Source organism: Gavialis gangeticus, unplaced genomic scaffold (assembly GCF_001723915.1).
Source record: "Gavialis gangeticus isolate Ggan-Ray unplaced genomic scaffold, GavGan_comp1, whole genome shotgun sequence".
Lineage (NCBI taxonomy): Eukaryota > Metazoa > Chordata > Crocodylia > Gavialidae > Gavialis > Gavialis gangeticus.
In genome coordinates this window covers 17949818-17968271 of record NW_017729026.1, presented here as the reverse complement: position 1 = coordinate 17968271, position 18454 = coordinate 17949818, and the positions used below count along the sequence as shown (strand labels likewise).

Sequence of the window (18454 nt, the reverse complement as noted above, 5' to 3'; positions counted from 1 at the left end):
GAGATGCTGTTACCATTTGCAACTTGTGAACTTAAAAATATTTAACCAAACTGAGCTACAAGATGTCATGCCTTGTTACAGTATTAATGGTCCAATGTTCCACTGTTATCAGATTTAGTATGGATTGGAAGCAGGTCGCAGTGGGCATGCCTACATGTGCATTAATGTGCCTGTTCAAATGTGCATTAAGTTTAGTACCTCCAATGTGCCGCACTAAATTGATGCATATGAGGCTTCACTAATGCTCAGTAGTGCATTTGCATGCTTTTTAGTAACGCTTAATGCACGGTATACTATTTTACTGTGCATTAGTGTAATGTCACAATTTTTTACATGACACTTTTAATGCTCAGTAAAATAGTTTACTATGCATTAAAGCACATGTGTAGACACGCCCAGTGAGACCTACAAATCTGTGTTATTTTACAGTTTTTACTACATTTACAAGAGATATATTTCTGTAGAAAGGGAGAGAGAAGTTAGAAAATGAAGGGCAATATCTTTCTCAAGCAATGTTTCAGCCAGAGAGAGGAATTACACAGCCCCTGAGACCTTCCAATTCAGTTGTTCAGTTATATGCAGGGTAGCAGTGCAAAATGATCCTCTCAAACTCCAATTCTTAGGAACAGTTTAAGGAACAGCTATTTTTTGAGATAGTCTTTCTTGCTTTCGATTAATACTGAATCTGAAAAGATGAGGTTGATGGGTCAAGATAAAAATTTCCCTCTTAGACACAGCCATAGAATGTGCCAGTAAATATCATCTTCACTAGAACGCAACTATCTTAGCCAAGGAATCTAACCAGCTTTTTACAGCGAACAGCAATCCTGGTCAATTTTTATGTGATTAATTTAATTCCTACCTCGCGCTGATTTTAAAACCCACTGAAATTATAGGAAAGATTCTCTTTTGTGTCAGCAGGCTTTGGATCAGGGCCACAGACTAGTGGAAAATAACTTAATTATCAGCTATGGCTCCTATTCACAGCCTACATAATTTTTAACTACAGATATTTGCTTTACTTCCATAGAATGAAATATTCTTAAAGAATGCTATTAAAAAATCTTCCATGTTTATACTTCAGCAAGCCAATGACCAAGCTTCTAAAAATGTGCTTGTCATAGAAGAGACAAAAGGAAAATCAGGGTCCAGCCTGTAATATGTTGTTCTAATCCAGAATCTGAGTTCAAGATTCCTATTGTTGTGTGAATTAAAGATTTTTTTTTTTTTGCAAAAATCTTGTTGGTCCAATAAAAGATACCCCCTCTGTCCACGAGCCATGATTGCTTTTTCCTTTAGACCAATATGGCTACAACCTGGATACTTGAAATGACTGATTAAGTTTTATTACCACAGGAGGGAGTTCTCAGCCCAAACTAGTCCTTTCAGTGCTGTGACATAGTGAAAAAGTCCTTCAGCAGACTCACTCACACACTCTACGCTGTGTTGTATGCTGGCAGTACAGCTGGATGATTATACCAAATCATGCTGCCAGATGACACACGAGGACCTGGTGACATGCTTGGAAAAAAGCAATTAATGACTGACGAAAAGCAGAACCCTACCTTCTTCTTACTCTACAGTCCTTCTGGCACTCTTTAAACTTTCCCCATTATGGTGCATTCCCATCTGAAGTGTACTTATATCACTCTAGCTGTGGAAAATGACAGCAGACACAGACTTGTCACCAGGGTTTATGCTTCTAAAAGTTTCAGAAACTCTTCAACTGAGCTGTTTCTGTAAAAATGCCAAACATAGCAGGATGAACCACAAGGAGGATGTCAACAAGTCCCATTGCTCAGTTACAGGACACTAAAAACTTTGTACATTTAAATAAAGTTCACTTTCATCAAAATAATTATTGCCTTGCAACCATTAAGAACTAAAGCAAGATGGCTAAAGCCTGAATAATTTATTTCGCTTTCTTTCTAGCATTAAAATAAAGCAAGAGAAACAAATGTGATATTTGTCCAAGTCCCATACTCAGTTAGCATTACAGAACAGATTTATATAGAATAACCTCTCTGCCTAGTGAAACAAGCCCATATTTAGTCACAGTGTTGTAGTTACTTGTTGGTATTTTCATTCATTCGCATATTCTGGACCACAGCTGAACATTCACACTTTTAAAACTCTTGCTAAATACAAAATCAGTTCTGTTTCTGGCTTGTCAAGTTGGCCTTACAGGTTGTCTTTTAGCAATCTTTGCATTTACCACCATTTTTGCAGCTTTTTCATTTTCTAAGGGAAGTTACCTTTCAAGGTGGGTGAGACAGGTCAGAAACCTCCACATCCCTGCATACTCATGTATCTTTCCCATCATCCTTTTGTCCATTTCTACATTTGAACTGTTTAAAAATTTTGAGATCCCAAGTTTGCTTTTCTTCCTTTATAAGTTTCATGCTTGGGACAGCTATGGGGGGCTTAACTGTCCTATTTATACTTCTTGTACCTGATCTTAGGCTAGCTGCTGGCATAAGGTGTGCCAGTCCACTTAGCTATTCTAACATGCCAGACATAGCAGCCTTCCTGAATTGACTGGAAATAAGTGGAGCACCCTGCACTTCAGCTCTGGCTTTATTCAAAGCTCTTCAACTGATACGGGGGAAACAGGTGCCATAAAAATGATTGCGCTGGATCTTTCCTCTTCCAAAGATTCAGCCATTGAATCAGGGGAAAGCCACCATATTTCAGGTCACTTTGTACTGCTCCAATTTGCAGATCAGTCCCATTGGGCATGTGTACATGTGCATTAAAGGAGTTTTTCTAATGTTCAGTAAATGTGATACCTCCAATGTGAGGTACTAAAATAATGCACATTAGGCTGCCATAATGCACAGTAACGAATGCGTCCTTTTTTAAAGTGACAATACACAGTAGATTCTTTTACTGCACATTAGCATAGTTGCACAGTTTTTTACGTGACACTTTAATGCACAATAAAATAGGCTACTGCACATTAAAGTGCATGTGTAGATGTGCCCATGATATTTTATTCCTATGGACTTCTTTATTTCTGGGCTCCTCCACATACCTCAAGTGCAAACGTTGAAATGTTACCAGAAAGGTTATTTATGTGGTATTTCTAGACGAACAGAAGTAGGAGGTCTGGTCTTGTGAGATTGCCTGCCAAACTATGCAGACCTAAGCTTTGGATAAACATCAGATCTTGTATATTTATGCACCAACCTTCTGAGGTCAACTGAGAACTTGTTTATCACCAAAGTCTCTGATTTGTATAAAGACACATTAAAGCACATGCATTCCCATTAACTGGTTTCTGAATTCAGTTTACAAACAAAATAATCCACAAGTGAACTACCTCGGACTTTCATTGAAGCAAATACTGGTGTTATTACAGAGATCCTTTTTCTAATGTAATTTTAAACTGTTACTCTAATGTGTGTTACTTAATTGTCAAAAGTGCTTTTAACTGAAAACATATTTTATAAGGGTACTTTTAAGATATATTGTTAAATTCATGACATCTGTATTATTTATATAGCACAACCTGTGTGCTACAGCCTACACATACATGATTTGACAGTAATAAAGCCACCTGCTAACAGAGTGCCTGTCATCCAGAGGTCTTAAAATATTTGACAAATATTGGTAAATACCTTATTTTGCAGAGGGAGAAGCTGAAGCCAAGTGCCTTGGCTAAAGTTACAAAATAAATAAACCTCAGATCTGAGAAGAGACCTCAGGCGTCCTTAACTCCAGTTAACTGGCTAATATTTACGTATTTCAGGAGAATTTCAGTCTTTTTTATTAGTAAAATATGAAGGGACAATTAATGTGGGAAAACTAATTTCCAACAAAAAGTGCTGTCAAAATCCACACCCAATGAAAGACTAACAATGCCTTATGCTGTACAAACCCGGGCTTGAAATTTTCCTCTGGTCCCCATGAACACAGCAACCCATGCTGCTTTCTAATGATTCTGCTCTCATCTGTGTTTAGTTTTCAGGACTTTATCTGCTGTCATTCTTCACTATCCTTGTTGGTCTGGTGCTCTACTCCTCCACATCAACCTATGTTGCCCAGGATCCACGGGTATACAAGCAGTTTCGAAACCCTTCAGGACCTGTTGTAGACTTGCCCGCAACTGGACAACTGGAACCATCAGTAACATATACCAGTCTAGGCCAAGAGACAGAAGAGGAGCCTCATGTCAGAGTTGCCTAAACCCAGGCACTTGTCACCCACTGATGATTTAGTGGAATTCATATATTCATTATCTCTGTATTGTACATAGAGAAAGGTATTTACCAGGTGCAGTTACATCGGTGGACTGCAAGGTAGCAAATAGAAAAGGCTTGTAAAAGTACAAATTAATTGTTACTGGGTGTATATTGCAAAAAAAGGTGCCAGTCCCTTGTTTAGGGTATTAGTGGTATATTGGCGATAGCATAATGCTCTTTATGAATCATTCCCTCTGAAACTACCTGTGAAGACAGTCAGGATACAAGCTGAAACTACGTACAAGTCAGGGGGCATTTTTGTACCTATTGTATGATAATCTGCCAGGGCCACACCAAGGTGTGGAAGAGCCACATTTTTACAGCAAATCCACTTGTGCAGTCACTGTTATTTTCTCTCTTTTTAAGGTGTATTTATTTTGCACAAAATAGACGGGGTACTCATGGTAGCTACATCCTGAAGCATTTTTGTTAGCACCTGTATCTGATGGGGAAAAGATAATGTGTTCAGCTCTGCTTTCTATCTGGTTGCCCACTTTTTATGTAATCTGTGCTGTGAATCCAGAGGAAGGACAATTTACAGTATCAGCCTCTATTCTAGGAATAGGTATAAATTGAGCATTTTAGCCTTACTATATTTGCAGAAGTGAATTACTTGAGCATTGACCTTTTTATGTTCCATGATGGATTTCCTGGTGGCTGAGGTTCTGCATCAGGTGACAGGGAATTATATTTCTATAGCTGCATCTAACCTGCAGGAAAAAAAAACACAGAATGAATTTCTTACTTTTTACACGTAAATCTGTATTAAAAAGTGCATTTTCTAGTTTCCTACTTATTGTAGCTCTCATTGGTAAGACAACATATCAGTCAGACCAGGGCATTTATTTTAAATCCTTCGTAAATATAAAGAAGCCTTCTGCATTTCCAAATGTCTTAGTCCTTTGCTACAGGATGTGTTGGGTTCCTTTTCCTAACAATACCAACCTGGAAACATGTCAGTTTTTTATCAGAACTTACTCATGCCACAAGCATACGTATTAGTAAGCAGTGGAACGAATTCATATGTAGTAAAACTGAATTATCTGCTGGTGGGACTGCAGTACTTAAAAGATATTTAGACCACACAGTGGAGCCAATTATTTTACCCTAATAACAAAAGTAATAGAAGAACCAAGCAGTTTTCTTATACTTACCAGGACACGTGAAAGTCCTCTGTACATTTTGCTCTAAAATGTACTTGCTGCGGGATCCTCATCAGAAATATGAAGATGCTTCTGTTGAAACCTAAGCAGAGCCATAGAAGTCTATAACCTGTCTTGATTTTTTCCCGTTGGGAACACAGTGAAAGACAGAGTCTTTTCTTCATACCTACATAGTCTATTTGCCTCATAAAATTACTGAAAGGAAGGATAGTCTGACTAATAGATCAGAGATTGAAGTGAGCTTGGTTTTATTCACAAAATTGCCACAGATTTCTTGTGGGATCTTGGGCTTGTCTTTTACCCTCTGTGTGGCTTAGTTTCCCAGTTTGTATATATAGGGATAAAAATACTTTACCTACCTCACAGGGGTGTTGTAGGGCTAAGCTGTTTTAAAGTGCTTTAAGATCTTCAAAAAGATGGAGTTAAGGAAGTGCAATATGTGATGTATTCATTGTATTAAAAACAGGGTTTTCAGCAATGTTGATTGATTTTCTGCTGGTGGGTACAGGAAGTATATTTTACTTGAATGATATTGTACTGAGGAAGTCAGTCTTTAAATGGAAAAGTTGGGCTTTATGTAACCCCCCCCCCACTCCCACCCCGCAAACTCACCTACTTTTATGAGAAAAAGAAACTTCAGTCTTGTTATTAAAAGGGCCCTACAAGTCAACCAAGTGGGCTGGTTTTCAGCCGAAACAGTATTTGTTTTGTATAGTTCTGTTCCGTTATATGACAGAAAGGATTGCTCTGCAGCAGGTTTAAAGAAGTTTGCATGGAAGTACAAAAAGTGACCCATTACAAAATGCTAATGAACAACTCAATATCTGCTAATTGTCTCCTTCCTGGGCATGATGAAAAGAGGCATACTCTGTACCATTATGCTTCGGCTGCCTGCCATGATCCCACTGCAGTTGAGAAGAGGGGACTTCAGTATTGCCAAATCACCCTCACAGGAGCTCCAAAACCATGAGTTAGGCCCTGCAAATTCACGACTTTAGTTTAAAAATCACAAGAGTTTGAACACAATATATTTGGAGTTGGTTTTATTTTCCTTCTACCCTTTGAGCCTTTAGCATTTATGTTTTCAAACTTTTCCTTGCAACTCTGACCCCTGCAAAAATTTCTTCTTCTTTATATTCTTTTTTTAAAATAAAAGCTGAGATTCTCATGTAATAACTTGACTCCAGGATTAGGGACTTTTAGGGCAATTCCAAATATTGTGAGATTTACCATAAAACCACAAGTGTCAGCAACATTTAACTTGTTCACATTCACCTCCGTGCACAGGACCACTTCACTTCCATTGAGGATCCTGGAATAGGACTTATGGGTGTAGGTGACCAATCATACACTGGCTGAAGCTTCATGCTTGTTCAGACAGCAGAAGACCATGGCACCAATGAAACCCTCAGATCAGGGCCCACCAATATATGGGCTTTGTGCTAGCCTCTAACCTTTTCTAGAAAGGGAGTATGTTTTTTGGTTACAAATGTCTTTGTTCTCTCAGGTACCCAGAGGCACACTTACGGGCACCTGTCATCTCTCAGACTTTTTTGCTACCTTTTATACCAATTAAATACCTTTCTCTGGACATTATTCTCATGTTGGTCTCAAGACCTTTCAAGACTGCATGTTTGTGTGTGTGTATGTGTGTGTGTGTGTTTCATGTTTACAATTCCTTCATTTTGCATAATTATTTTGGTTTACTTCATTCTTAGTATTTATTTTTAAGCCAAATGTTTGTAGTAGTTTTTTTCTCATTTTTATGACACTAATTTGTAGATGTTTATTAAAGTCTTACTAGGTTCAACTGGGTGGAAGGCATATCCAGGTTATTCAGACCTGAGAATTTTTACATAAAAAGGCTTGCAATCAATGGATGGCTAAGAGGTGCCATTCAAAGCAATTTTATAAGACATTTTAAATGACTCTATTCTATGGAAATAAATTATGAATGTTCAGATATGCACTGTACACTCAACAACCATCCCATGTGTTTTTTTGCACATGAAGAGTTTCGAGTCACCAGGATAACTTATTGTGGTGTTGGGTGTGTCATACTGCCCCAAAGGATGGATCTCAAAGGAAGATAGTAGTTTAACATTACAGATACTCTGTTGAACAAAATCTGAGGTCTAGGAGGGGGAAAGAAAGCATTGTTTCTAACTGTTTAATTCCAGCAGTTCAAGACCTCAGTAGACACCAGCAAAGGTTCAGCTATCCAACTGGCAGCTACTCTACTGGTTGAATTAGGACTTCACCAGTTCTGTGTAGATCTTTTCCTTGAACAAACTGAAGCTCTACTGCCCCACTGGCAATGAATGGCCCTTAGCAAGACTGATGTAATTTTCAGCTACTGGAAGAAAGCCTGCACTGGGAGACAGAACTTGTCTTTGTTCCAGCGATAAACTTTTCAAACACACAACAGACCAAGCAATTGAAAATTTTGCACCACTGTGTCATATGAAAAAGTTTCAATGTATAGTTTAGATATTGCTAACTTGTGCTATTAACATTTTGACAAGCGTGTAGTATTGTTTTCTTTCCTTTTTTTTTAACCATTTAGTATTCCTGAGCTAGCTACAAATATAAATTTTACCCCATGGGTAGGCTTTTTATTGTTATATGCCATAATAAAGCACACTAATCTTGAAACAACAAATGGAAATATGAACCAAAACCAAAAACAAACAAGCCCCCGCCCTTCCCCCTCCCCCAAAATCCTGCACCGAAAAGCTGAACAAACCTTTCTCCGTTTTGATATTTGCATGCTCCTATATGGACTGGCTGTGGCAATGTAATGCCTGTATAATGTTTTCAAATAAAAATAAATGCTTTATGAAAGCAGGGTTACTAGTTTCCTTGTCTGTTTTCTTACCTTTAATATAACTTAAAATGACTGTCCTTGAACCATGGATTTTTTTCAAGGGGCTACCCAAAATTCATAATCCAAGGATGATTTTCAGTTGTGGATTGCACATCTTTGCCATGCAAGCCTATGTACACCAGGATGATTCTCACTCTCTTTAGGAAATACACTATAACATATCATTAGGAGCAACATATTCCCATGGCAGAGAGGGACGTTTGTGGCTTTTCTCTTGGGCATCTGCAGTCAGGTCATCCTCACAGCTGCTCCATTACTACTCTGCATTCTGCTATGTTCACAAACACCCAGCCTCCACCAGAATTACCCAGAAGGCCCTCAGTTGCAGGAAGGACAAAGAATTTTAAATGCCTGAGGGAGAAACGGTACTAGGTTAAGGGTTTGGACCCTAGTAGAGAGGCTGAGGAAAAGCACACTTAAGGAGGCTAGAGAGCAGGCTGGGAGGAAGAGGGCAAAGCCTTTGGTGGGGATGGCTTGGTATCCAATGATCCCTGCCCACATGAGTGCTTGCCAGGCAGTGGCATAACTAGGGCAGGGCAACTGGGGCACCTTGGCAGGGGACAAAAAAAACAGCTGCCACCAGCAGCCACACAGTTGTGGTCATAATTGCAATGGAGCCTGGCTGTGTTGCTATGCTGCTGCTGCCAAGCTTTCTTTGTTTGCATGACATTTCTGAAAGAAAATTCACCCGTAGGTTTCCCACAATCCTGTCCCTGTTAAGAATGAAAAGGAGCAGACCTGGTGACCGTTTCCTACCATCCCATTACCCAGGCCAATTGAATTTGAATGGAGTTCCACAGATAATAATGTCAGAAATGGTAGTCTAATCCATTCTGATGGGTGCGTCTACACGAGGCCTTACAGCACCTTTGTTATTGCACTATCATTTAGTACTTCCTTTTGGCCGCTACGTTGCCATAGCAATGCATTATAATGAGAGAGCATGTTGCTATGGCGATGTGACAGTGGTGTCACGGTTTTTGCCTATGGCGCTGCAGTGCATCGTCACGGCAATGTAGCGTCTTGTGCAGGCACACCCTTAATGTCTGAGTCTCTAGCACTACTGCCAGCTTATCCCATGTATATTTGAGCATGATATCAAGAAATCCTTAAGGAAGTGAGTTAGCATGTCTTTGTTGATTGTGCTAATCATTATATAACATCATTTCCCAGTCCTGTACAACCTACCTTCAACACCACAGCACTCTTCTGCTTTCTGCCTGGAACTTGACCTTTGTGCCCTTTTTAACAGTAATCATAGGTGACACGTGGGGGGGCACAGGGGGGCACATGCCCCCCCCCCCGAGATTGGCTCTCACTGGCCAGGGAGTGGCGGGAGATGGCTGATGTCCCTCCTGAGAATGTGGGGGTGCTGAGAAAAGCGCCGGTGGCACTTCCAGTTTGCGCCGGCACTTTTGCTACTGCCAGCAGTGGTGATCGGCCACCGGGGTACCCCCCAGGTCGGCAATCACCCTCTGGTACCCCTTCCCCCAGGATCAGATGACACCAGTCGCCCATGATAGTAATAACAGTAGCTGCTTTAAATTGCCCTACAAAGAAAATATTTGGAAGAATATTCACACAGTATTAAAGGGGCACTACTAAATAATGAAGGGCCCAATCCAATTTGGTCAGGTATTAGCATAAGAAGGACTTAGTTAGAATGTAGGCACCTACCTGTAAATGTTGACAATCAACCCAGATTGGCCCTGCTCCCCAGGCTCAATAGGCACCAAAGTTCAGGCTGCTGCTACATTTTCAAAAGTGCCCAAGGCACTTGGGCTTCTGCAAATGCTCAAAAGCGTTCCAGTTGATTCACCAGGCCCAAACTTCATTGCAATCCAGATAGGTGCTGAGGTGACACCACAACATTGAATTGCAATTAAAAGCCACTTGAAAATATCTGTCCTTTGCACCATAGTGTAGGGGTGACAGCAATCATCTGGACATGAGCACGCTAGATTCTTGGTTGTTCTCAGCATGAAGGGACTTAAACTCACACGTCTCACTACCAGAACAGCTTGAATGAAGACACCTTCCATCCCACTGTAAAAGCTGGGTCACTGGGCAGCAAAGAATGCAAGAGCCCTGGGGCCAGAAGGAGGATAAGCAAGAGGGAGCCTGACTCGGTAGTCTAGTGATTAGGTCACTCCCCTGGATGCAGGGAAACCTGGCTACTGGTCTTTGTGCCAAGAACTTTGTGCATTTTCTTTTTGACGGTCCATGAGATCAGAATCTGGGCTGCTGCATGTAGGTCAATATGGAAAAAAGCCTTTATGTCATTTTATAAATTAAAAAACCAACTGTTTGTTTTGTGCAAATATATATTAATCTGAGCCAAGGTAAGACTAAAGCTATTTGAACTGTGAACGGCAATGTTTTTATTTTTCTTGCATTTCAATTTATAATCTTGCATTACAGTTCACATTTTTTGTAGCTACAGATTCCATTGAGTACCCCCTCCCTAGGCAACTGCCTAGTGCTACTGACATTGTGATAATGCATCAATTAATAGTTTATTGTCACATAAATAATTTATATTAAATATTGCCTTTTATTCTCCATATTCTTGCTAAGAGTAAGCTTATGCAGTTTTAATATAACTGTCATGCTGTTGTCAATACAAGGCTTCTTCGTCCTTTGAAATATGTGCACGCTTGTCAGGAACAAAGTATTGCATTTGCCATGGATAAGACATTAACTACTATACAAAACCTTGGCAAAAATGGCAACAGATAATGAACCCATACGGAGTTTACATGATCATTGAGCACGGAAATGTTAAGTAGTTTAATTACAATATTAAGAGACATTTTGCACTCAGAATAATTTTGCACCCTCAGAGTTGCATCCTGAGAGTTGATGGGGCTGGGTTTTACAGGTGCAAAGTGACTGAATATCTGTGATGCTGGTTTCAAAATCATGCTGGACTGAACATATTTAATTCAGCCTCCAATACCCTCTAGTTTAGTAGAAGTCCGGTCTTTTGCCAGATCTAACTCAAGCTAGCAATCAGGATGTGCATACTCTTAAAAATACTACTTTTCTAAATGAAATTCCTGAGCAGGCTTGGTGCTGGGGAGAAAAGGAGCAGACTAATCATAAACATAATCAAAACAGTCTCATTTTGGCTCTACATGAGTTCTTGTTTGAATTCTCTAATGTCATTTTAGGCATTAAATAGATTTTGGGAAGCTAAATAGGTCATACATTCTGGCAACCAGTTGGATGGATTTCATAACTCTTTTATGTCCCCAAGACATCTTCTGTTAGCCTACATTTTAATTAAAAAGAAAAAAGAAGGCTCACAAAACAGGGCAACACTTTATTCAATTAAAGGCTGTTTGAATGAAGATTTGCCACACTTCTGAATAATCAAGCTGATGAAGTACCTTCAAAGAGCAATGCCACTTGCTTTTATTTTGTGACCTCGAGGAGGTGGAGAACACAGGCTCCAGCTGTGGGCACAAACAGTTGGTGGGACAATCATAATATAAACAGACTGCCTGGGCCAGAAATAGCCACAGAATATTTTCAATTAACAAGTACTGTATCCCTGGCTTTACTTTTGAGGCTTAGTACAGCCTATAAAAAAAAGAAAAGTGTATATATAAACTGGAAGAAAACAGCAGCTTATGAGCCACCCTATTTAATTACTGCAGCTCAGAGTACTGGCTTTTACAGATTTCCCTTGTTTTCTACCCTAACACCCACAATTATGTACCCCTGCTCTACACATAAAGTTCATCATATGCTCAGATCTTCTTTGCCCATTTCTCTTGGTTCATCATACCTCCTCCCCACTCCCCTGCCCTTGCTCTTTTTGACTGGTTGCTTCTACTTCAAATCTCAGGCCATCATCTTCAAGACTTCTGGTGACTGTATCTTCCTTTTTTGTCTTTTTAACACTTGCTCCCTTCCTCCCTCACTTCACTAGTTGTAGTTCACCTTTTTGCCTGCACAGAACCTGCAAAAGAAATCCTGCACTCATTATCACACCCAGGCATTTGTATTTATATCTCACACTAGGTACCAACATAAGATTACTCAATATTTCTAAAATTAAACTGGTTCTTCATTACTGCAACTAGGCAGAGAAAATGTAGCTGGTATCCCAGTCACGTGCACGTACAGGGGCAGGTCCGGGAGCGGGGAAGGTGCAGTGGCGCAGTTGCACCCACCTGTGATTCCTGCTTCACACAACATTTAAAACAAACTGCCTTGCACTAATATGCAGCAGCATTTCCATTCAGGCAGCAGTGGGGAAGTCACTTGACTTCATGGCTCATTATAAATGTACCTGATTCCTTCTAAACTCCTCACTCCACAGGTGTCAACAACCCCCTCTCATTTTAATGGTCATAATGTTCCACCAATCAAGCTACCATTTGTTCTGCAATTCTGCTGTCTGTTAGCTGCTTCTGGGAATGTAGCTTCTATTTCATAGCTGCACAGGCTGTTTTTAATCCTAGTTATAAACATTCACTCAGGTGTGGAAACAACTTTCAGTGAAGCATTGGATGCACTGTCAAGATGCGCAATGACTACGGGACTGAGGAAACATCTTTTGATTATGTGTGCCTAGTTTATTGCACTTTAAATACATAATATATGATACAGAAAATTAATGCATGTTTCAGTGAAGTTATATATGTTTTTGCTTCCAGCTTAAATGGAATAATATAACCCTAGGCCCTTGGCATATTAGTGAAGCTGCTTTCTTTTTACATGGAGAAAAATATGTGTTGCATTATATGTAGCGATGCACCACACCATCTGTATCCCGTCTTTTCAAAAGCCCAGCTCTGCCCATGTGCACATCCATTGACTTCCTGAAGTTGCCTCCAAAGTCTCCTGTCCTGCAGCTTGTTTCTGTGCCACTAAATTCTGTGCAACTAGCTGCATCAGGCATGAACCTTGCCTTTCCCCCAAAAAGGCCCCAGAAAAGGCCCCAGAATCTACAGGAGTTCTTGTTCCTAGCAATTCCTCCTCCCTGGAAATGCAGTTCTTTTGGACCATTTTGAGATGTGTTATTTCAATAAAGACAAGCCAAACCTGAGTATTTTATAAAGAAAGATGAGCACAGTAAGGGAAACTTATTAGAAAACCCAAACAAGGGAATTCATTTATTCTTTGCTTTTATCAAAATAACCCATTTAGTGTGGAGTTGGGGCCCACAAGTGCCCCACCAAGTTTAGTGTTTGAGTATTATGGATGTGCTTGTGAGAAACCTGCTTAAGAAGGGGCTTTGCCATCCTGGTCTTCTTCTCTATGGACACAAGAGAAAGACTTTCCATGGATTGTATGGGCAAGAAAAATGAACAATAAGTGGTCCCTCCAGCTTGTTACTAAGGTCCTTCAGTAGAGCAGTGTGAAGAAGCTTATGTTGGATGGTGCTGATTTTCTGAGTAAATGTAGGACTGTACTCTTTAGAGCTGTCAGTCTGCTGCCTTTCCTGGCACCAATTTCATTACCATTATTTTTGTAAGTTACTGAGGTAAAGACAGTGACTTTAGCACTGGCATCATCACTAGCTTGTGTCTTAACTTCTCTATAAGAAGAGATGTCTTTGCAAGCTGCAAAATATCAAGAGGATGTATGTTAACTGACTTTGATGTGAATGCATCTGTTGTGTTGTTGCTGGACAACATGACATCAGTAAAAAACCTGCAAAACTGGTGTTTTACCACATTTTAATTATTATGGCATGAGTTTTGTTCATATGTGGTGTGCCTGGCGGTTCAGTGTCATGAATTACAACAATGTGGACTCATAGAATCATAGACAATTAGGGTTGGATGGGACTTCAGGAGGTCGTATACTCCAACCTCCTGCTCAAAGCAAGGCCATCCCCAACTAGATCATCCCAGCCAAGGCTTTGTCTAGCTGGGTCTTAAAAACCTTCAAGGATAGAGATTCCACCACCTCTGGGTAACCTGTTCCAGTGCTTTACTATTCTTCTGGTGAGAAAGTTTTTCCTAATATCTAACCCAATTTCCTTTGCTGCAACTTGAGACCATTGCTCCTTGTTCTCTCATCTGGCATCACTGAGAACATGTAGGACACAATAGTGTAGGGCCCTGCTTTGGGGAGGGAGAAGTTACAGCTATGTGAGTCCCTCCACAGCTGGACATCCCTGTCAAGATAAATGGGTCTCACCCAGGTCTTTCTCTGTTGGTCTCCCAGCATTCAGGGAGACAGGAGGTGAAGGTACCAAGCGATCACCTCATAGCAGGGACTCCCCTCATTGAACAAAAAGGCACCTGATCCAGGGGACACAGGGGGTTGGGAAGAACAGGAAAAGGTGGGGATGGGTGGCTGGGTGGGTGTGGGGAGACCTAAGAAAGGATCTGATGGCCCCCAGAGGCCAGACCCTTTGGGTTGGGACCACGTGGATATATGCAGAATGAGATGGCATGGTAGGGACCTTGGGGAGAGGCACAGAGACACCCCAGGGATGGCAGGAACAGGTGCAAGTGATGGAGGATGGGGTGCTGGGAATGTGGCCAGAGAGGTTATGGGGAGGGATAGCATGCCATGAGGGGAGGGAAGGGAGGTAGAGACCTGAAGGGTGGAGCAGGGGCATCTTGGAGAAGTGGAGTGGAGGAAGTCTGAGGCATAAGAAGAGGCAAAGGGTATGTAGAAAGGGGAACAAGAGGGTCAAGTGTCTGAAATACTTTAGTAGCAGAGGGGTATTCGGGGAAGGTGCAACAAGGGAGAGGAAGATGGGAGAAAAGAGATGGAAGAAAAGGGAGAAGAGTGTTTGGGAGAGGGTGAGGGGGGTTTCGGTTCATGGAAAGAAAAATTGGGGGCTCAGGCAGGGTAGGGGAAGTCTCTTGGGAGACAGGGTACAGGGCCTAAAAAGTGGCCAGCTGGGAGGAAGCTGATGGTCCTAGGACTCTTCTAAAGTCAGGACACTAGATGCCATGTGGAGAAGGGCTTCCTCCCTGTCACTTGCCACCAGGCTTTTTCAGCAAAATTACTGTGCAGCTATCCCACCTCCCCCAAGTCCCACTGGGTTTAATGGGAACGTACAGAGAGAGCCCTTCACAGTGTTCGGCCCAAGGAGAGTGCACTTTGTCCTACCTTCTGTGGTGGCAAAGGGAACGTTCTGCTTCATTTCCTAATGCAACACAATTGGCATTGACATCTCCCTGATCTTGCAAGGGAGCAGGTCTCCTTCACATTGTAATGCGATTTCCAGTGACTTCTATTTATATTATAAAGTGCAGCTTTTTTAGCCATACTACAATTCCCAAATTGTAATATCAATACAAAGCAAATACATCAACTCCTAATGACATTGCAATGTTCCCTCTAGCTCTTACTAAAATAATGTACGTCTTATCATAGCCTGCTTTCCTACTTGATATGTCCTCAGTTCTGCAATATGAGAAGAATCCAGTTGAGCCTGAGGGCCCCCAAGGGGCAGATACTTTAGGAGACGAAAAGGGGGACCAAGTGGATGTGTGAAGAAAAGAGTGGGAGTGGGAGGATTTTGTGCAACCTGAAGGACCTACCTGCCTGGTTCATCGTATATACCAGAGCCTTAACTCTTACGCAGTCTTCAGTGCTTCCATTCAGTCCTCTATTTCTGCAGTTACAATGAAAATGAAAATGAAAATGAACTGAATGTTGTGTATAGATGGTTCTTCTTTCCTAAGTGGTCTTTCTGGGTGATTACCTAAAAAGATGTCTTGTATCTTAACTTTCAAAATACAAAAAACAGGATTGCAAGTTAAAACTTACTGACAATATTTCAGCCCACAAAAGGGGTATTAAAAGTGAAAAAAAAAGCCAAAACATGATTTGGACCCTGTGCAACTTTCCTTTTTCCACCAAAAATAAACCTTTGATTTATTTACATTTTGTGGGGATTGCAGGGTTTAAGAGAACATGGCTGTGAATAGGAGAGGCACGCAGTATTTTCTGTCTAGAGCAAAAAAGGATAACCCGCTTTGGTTTGTTTTTTGTTCTGACTTTTCTTTTAAAAAGCGATGAGTGATTGGGGAGTGTATTTCACATCACTTGCCTGGAGCCAAGGTTTTTTCAAATACCAGTTTTCTCTAGTGTCAAGTTTTAAGCAGTACCAAGCACACTTGCCTTTTCATTTGGAAATGTCTTTCAAATGCAACAACACTGTACTTGGTTATGCCAGCATTCCTGAATGACTTAACCTCCTCCCAGAAGAAGAGGTGTGTGGCTCTGCAGACCTCTGCTAGGAAGGCTCCACCTTTGTATCCACCTAGCTGATACAGCCATGACTCATTTTTCTCTTCCACTTGTAGAAATATTGCAGCATTTTGGGGACCTATACCTGTAGGTGGCCTGATAAATGGGAGTAAGGTTAAGCACAGGGATCATTGTGCACATTAAAGGAAAGGTCATAATTATGAGTGAAGAAAGTTTCCCTCAGTAATTTTTATTGACATGTTTTGAAGAATAAGAATATTACAATATTTGAGTAGCCTCAGTTCTAGAAATGCACAGGTTCAGGACACACAAAATAAGCTTGTCAGTCACAGAACCATATATACTACAAAGGTTTGAATTCAATTGAGGGAAATTTCTAGGGCTAGGTATTTCCAGTTACCACTTACATCCACTGAATGCCTTGACTCCTTATTTTTGAGGCTATAGTGTCTGCCTCATAAACATACATTTTAATTAGTCCTATCATCATGGAAAGGATCTCACTTTCATTTATTAGCATTTTCCATTCCAAAATCTCTTGCAATTACAATCATTTTCAACTGATGACCTGTTCAGGCTGCTGACTGAGACTTTCCTCCCTGCTTAGCTCTGTGCATGGAAGGTTCATTTTCCGTGGATTTGGGGACTTATCATAGAAACACAGAAGTAGGGTCGGAAGGGACCTTGTAGATCTTCAAGTCCGACCCCCTGCCTGGGCAGGAGAGAAACTGGGCTCAAATTACTCCATCCAGGTAGGCATTAAGCCTCTTCTTAAAGACCCCCAGGGTAGGCGGCATCACCACTTCCCTTGGAAGTTGGTTCCAGATCCTAGCCGCCCTGACTGTGAAGTAGTGCCTTCGGATGTCTCATCTAAACCTACTCTCCAACAACTTGTGGCCGTTATTCCTTGTTATGCCAGGGGGCGCTAGGGGAAACAAGGTCTCCCCCAAACCCTTGTGGTCCCCCCTAGTGAGGTTATAGATGGTCATCAGCTCCCCCCTCAGCCTTTGCTTGTGAAGGCTGAACAGGTTCAGGTCCCGCAGTCTCTCATTGTAGGGTCTGCCCTGTTGTCCCTGGATCATGCAGGTGGCCCTCCTCTGGACCCTCTCAATGTTGTCCACATCCCTCCTGAAGTGGGGCGCACAGAACTGGACATAGTACTCCAGGGACTTAAAATACAAGGATTTGTAACTATATTTAGGTATGAACAGAAGCTTGTTGAAACATGTGGTAGCAGGGAAGGATCCAGAGGGTGCAGCGGCTCACCCTGGTTCAACCGCAGTAAAAGCAGCAGTCAGGGGAAACTTTTGAAGTCCCTGAATCAGGGACTCAGGTAATACAACTAAATACAACTCAGGTAAAGTTATCTAAAGGTTTAAATGTTACCATCTGGATCTCTTGGACAGTCCTCAACCTTTAAAAGCCCTTGGAGAATGAAATCTAAAATGATAATAAGAACAAAGCATTTGAGAGACTTTTCCTTTGCCCTGTTTGTATTAGATAGCTTCTAAAATTTTAAGCATCCTACTGTACTAAAAAACAATTGCAAGAACTGAATTGCAGTTACTAGGGACACTTGAATCTTTTTTCACATTTATATCTATTGCTGCATTTTAAAAATAGAAACAGCCTAGTGACTTCTGCATTTAAATAGAAAGGATAACTGCTGAGAAAATGTACGCCCAGAAGATTCCTAAAATGTATTATGCTTTTTAGCTGTCAGCTGATGTTTCTCTTTAACCAGGCTTTCTCATTTTGGATTTTAATAACTCTTGGGCAGCCCTCCCCCCCTGAGGATGCCTTTGGGCACCATACACATGAAGCAAGCTGTATAAAATGGTTATCTTGCAACAGACAGCTGCAGTTTTTGAGTTGTTCTGCAACTGTGCTATTCAGACACCTATGAAGAGGTTGATGATCCCATTGTCGCATATCTAGTTGCCAGATGATATGGGAATTTCTAATCA

At 41.1% G+C, this 18454-nt stretch overlaps 1 protein-coding gene across 1 annotated transcript in view; it reads left to right on the top strand.

Annotated features, from left to right (window-relative positions):
- SLC35F1 (solute carrier family 35 member F1) overlaps positions 1 to 8257 on the top strand; it is a 221239-nt gene extending 212982 nt beyond the window's left edge. The window contains exon 8 of the mRNA XM_019520219.1: positions 3964 to 8257. Within this exon, the coding sequence (XP_019375764.1) occupies positions 3964 to 4188 (225 nt within the window). The 3' untranslated portion in view covers positions 4189 to 8257. The remainder of the gene's footprint in view (positions 1 to 3963) is intronic.
- Positions 8258 to 18454: the final 10197 nt, after the last annotated feature.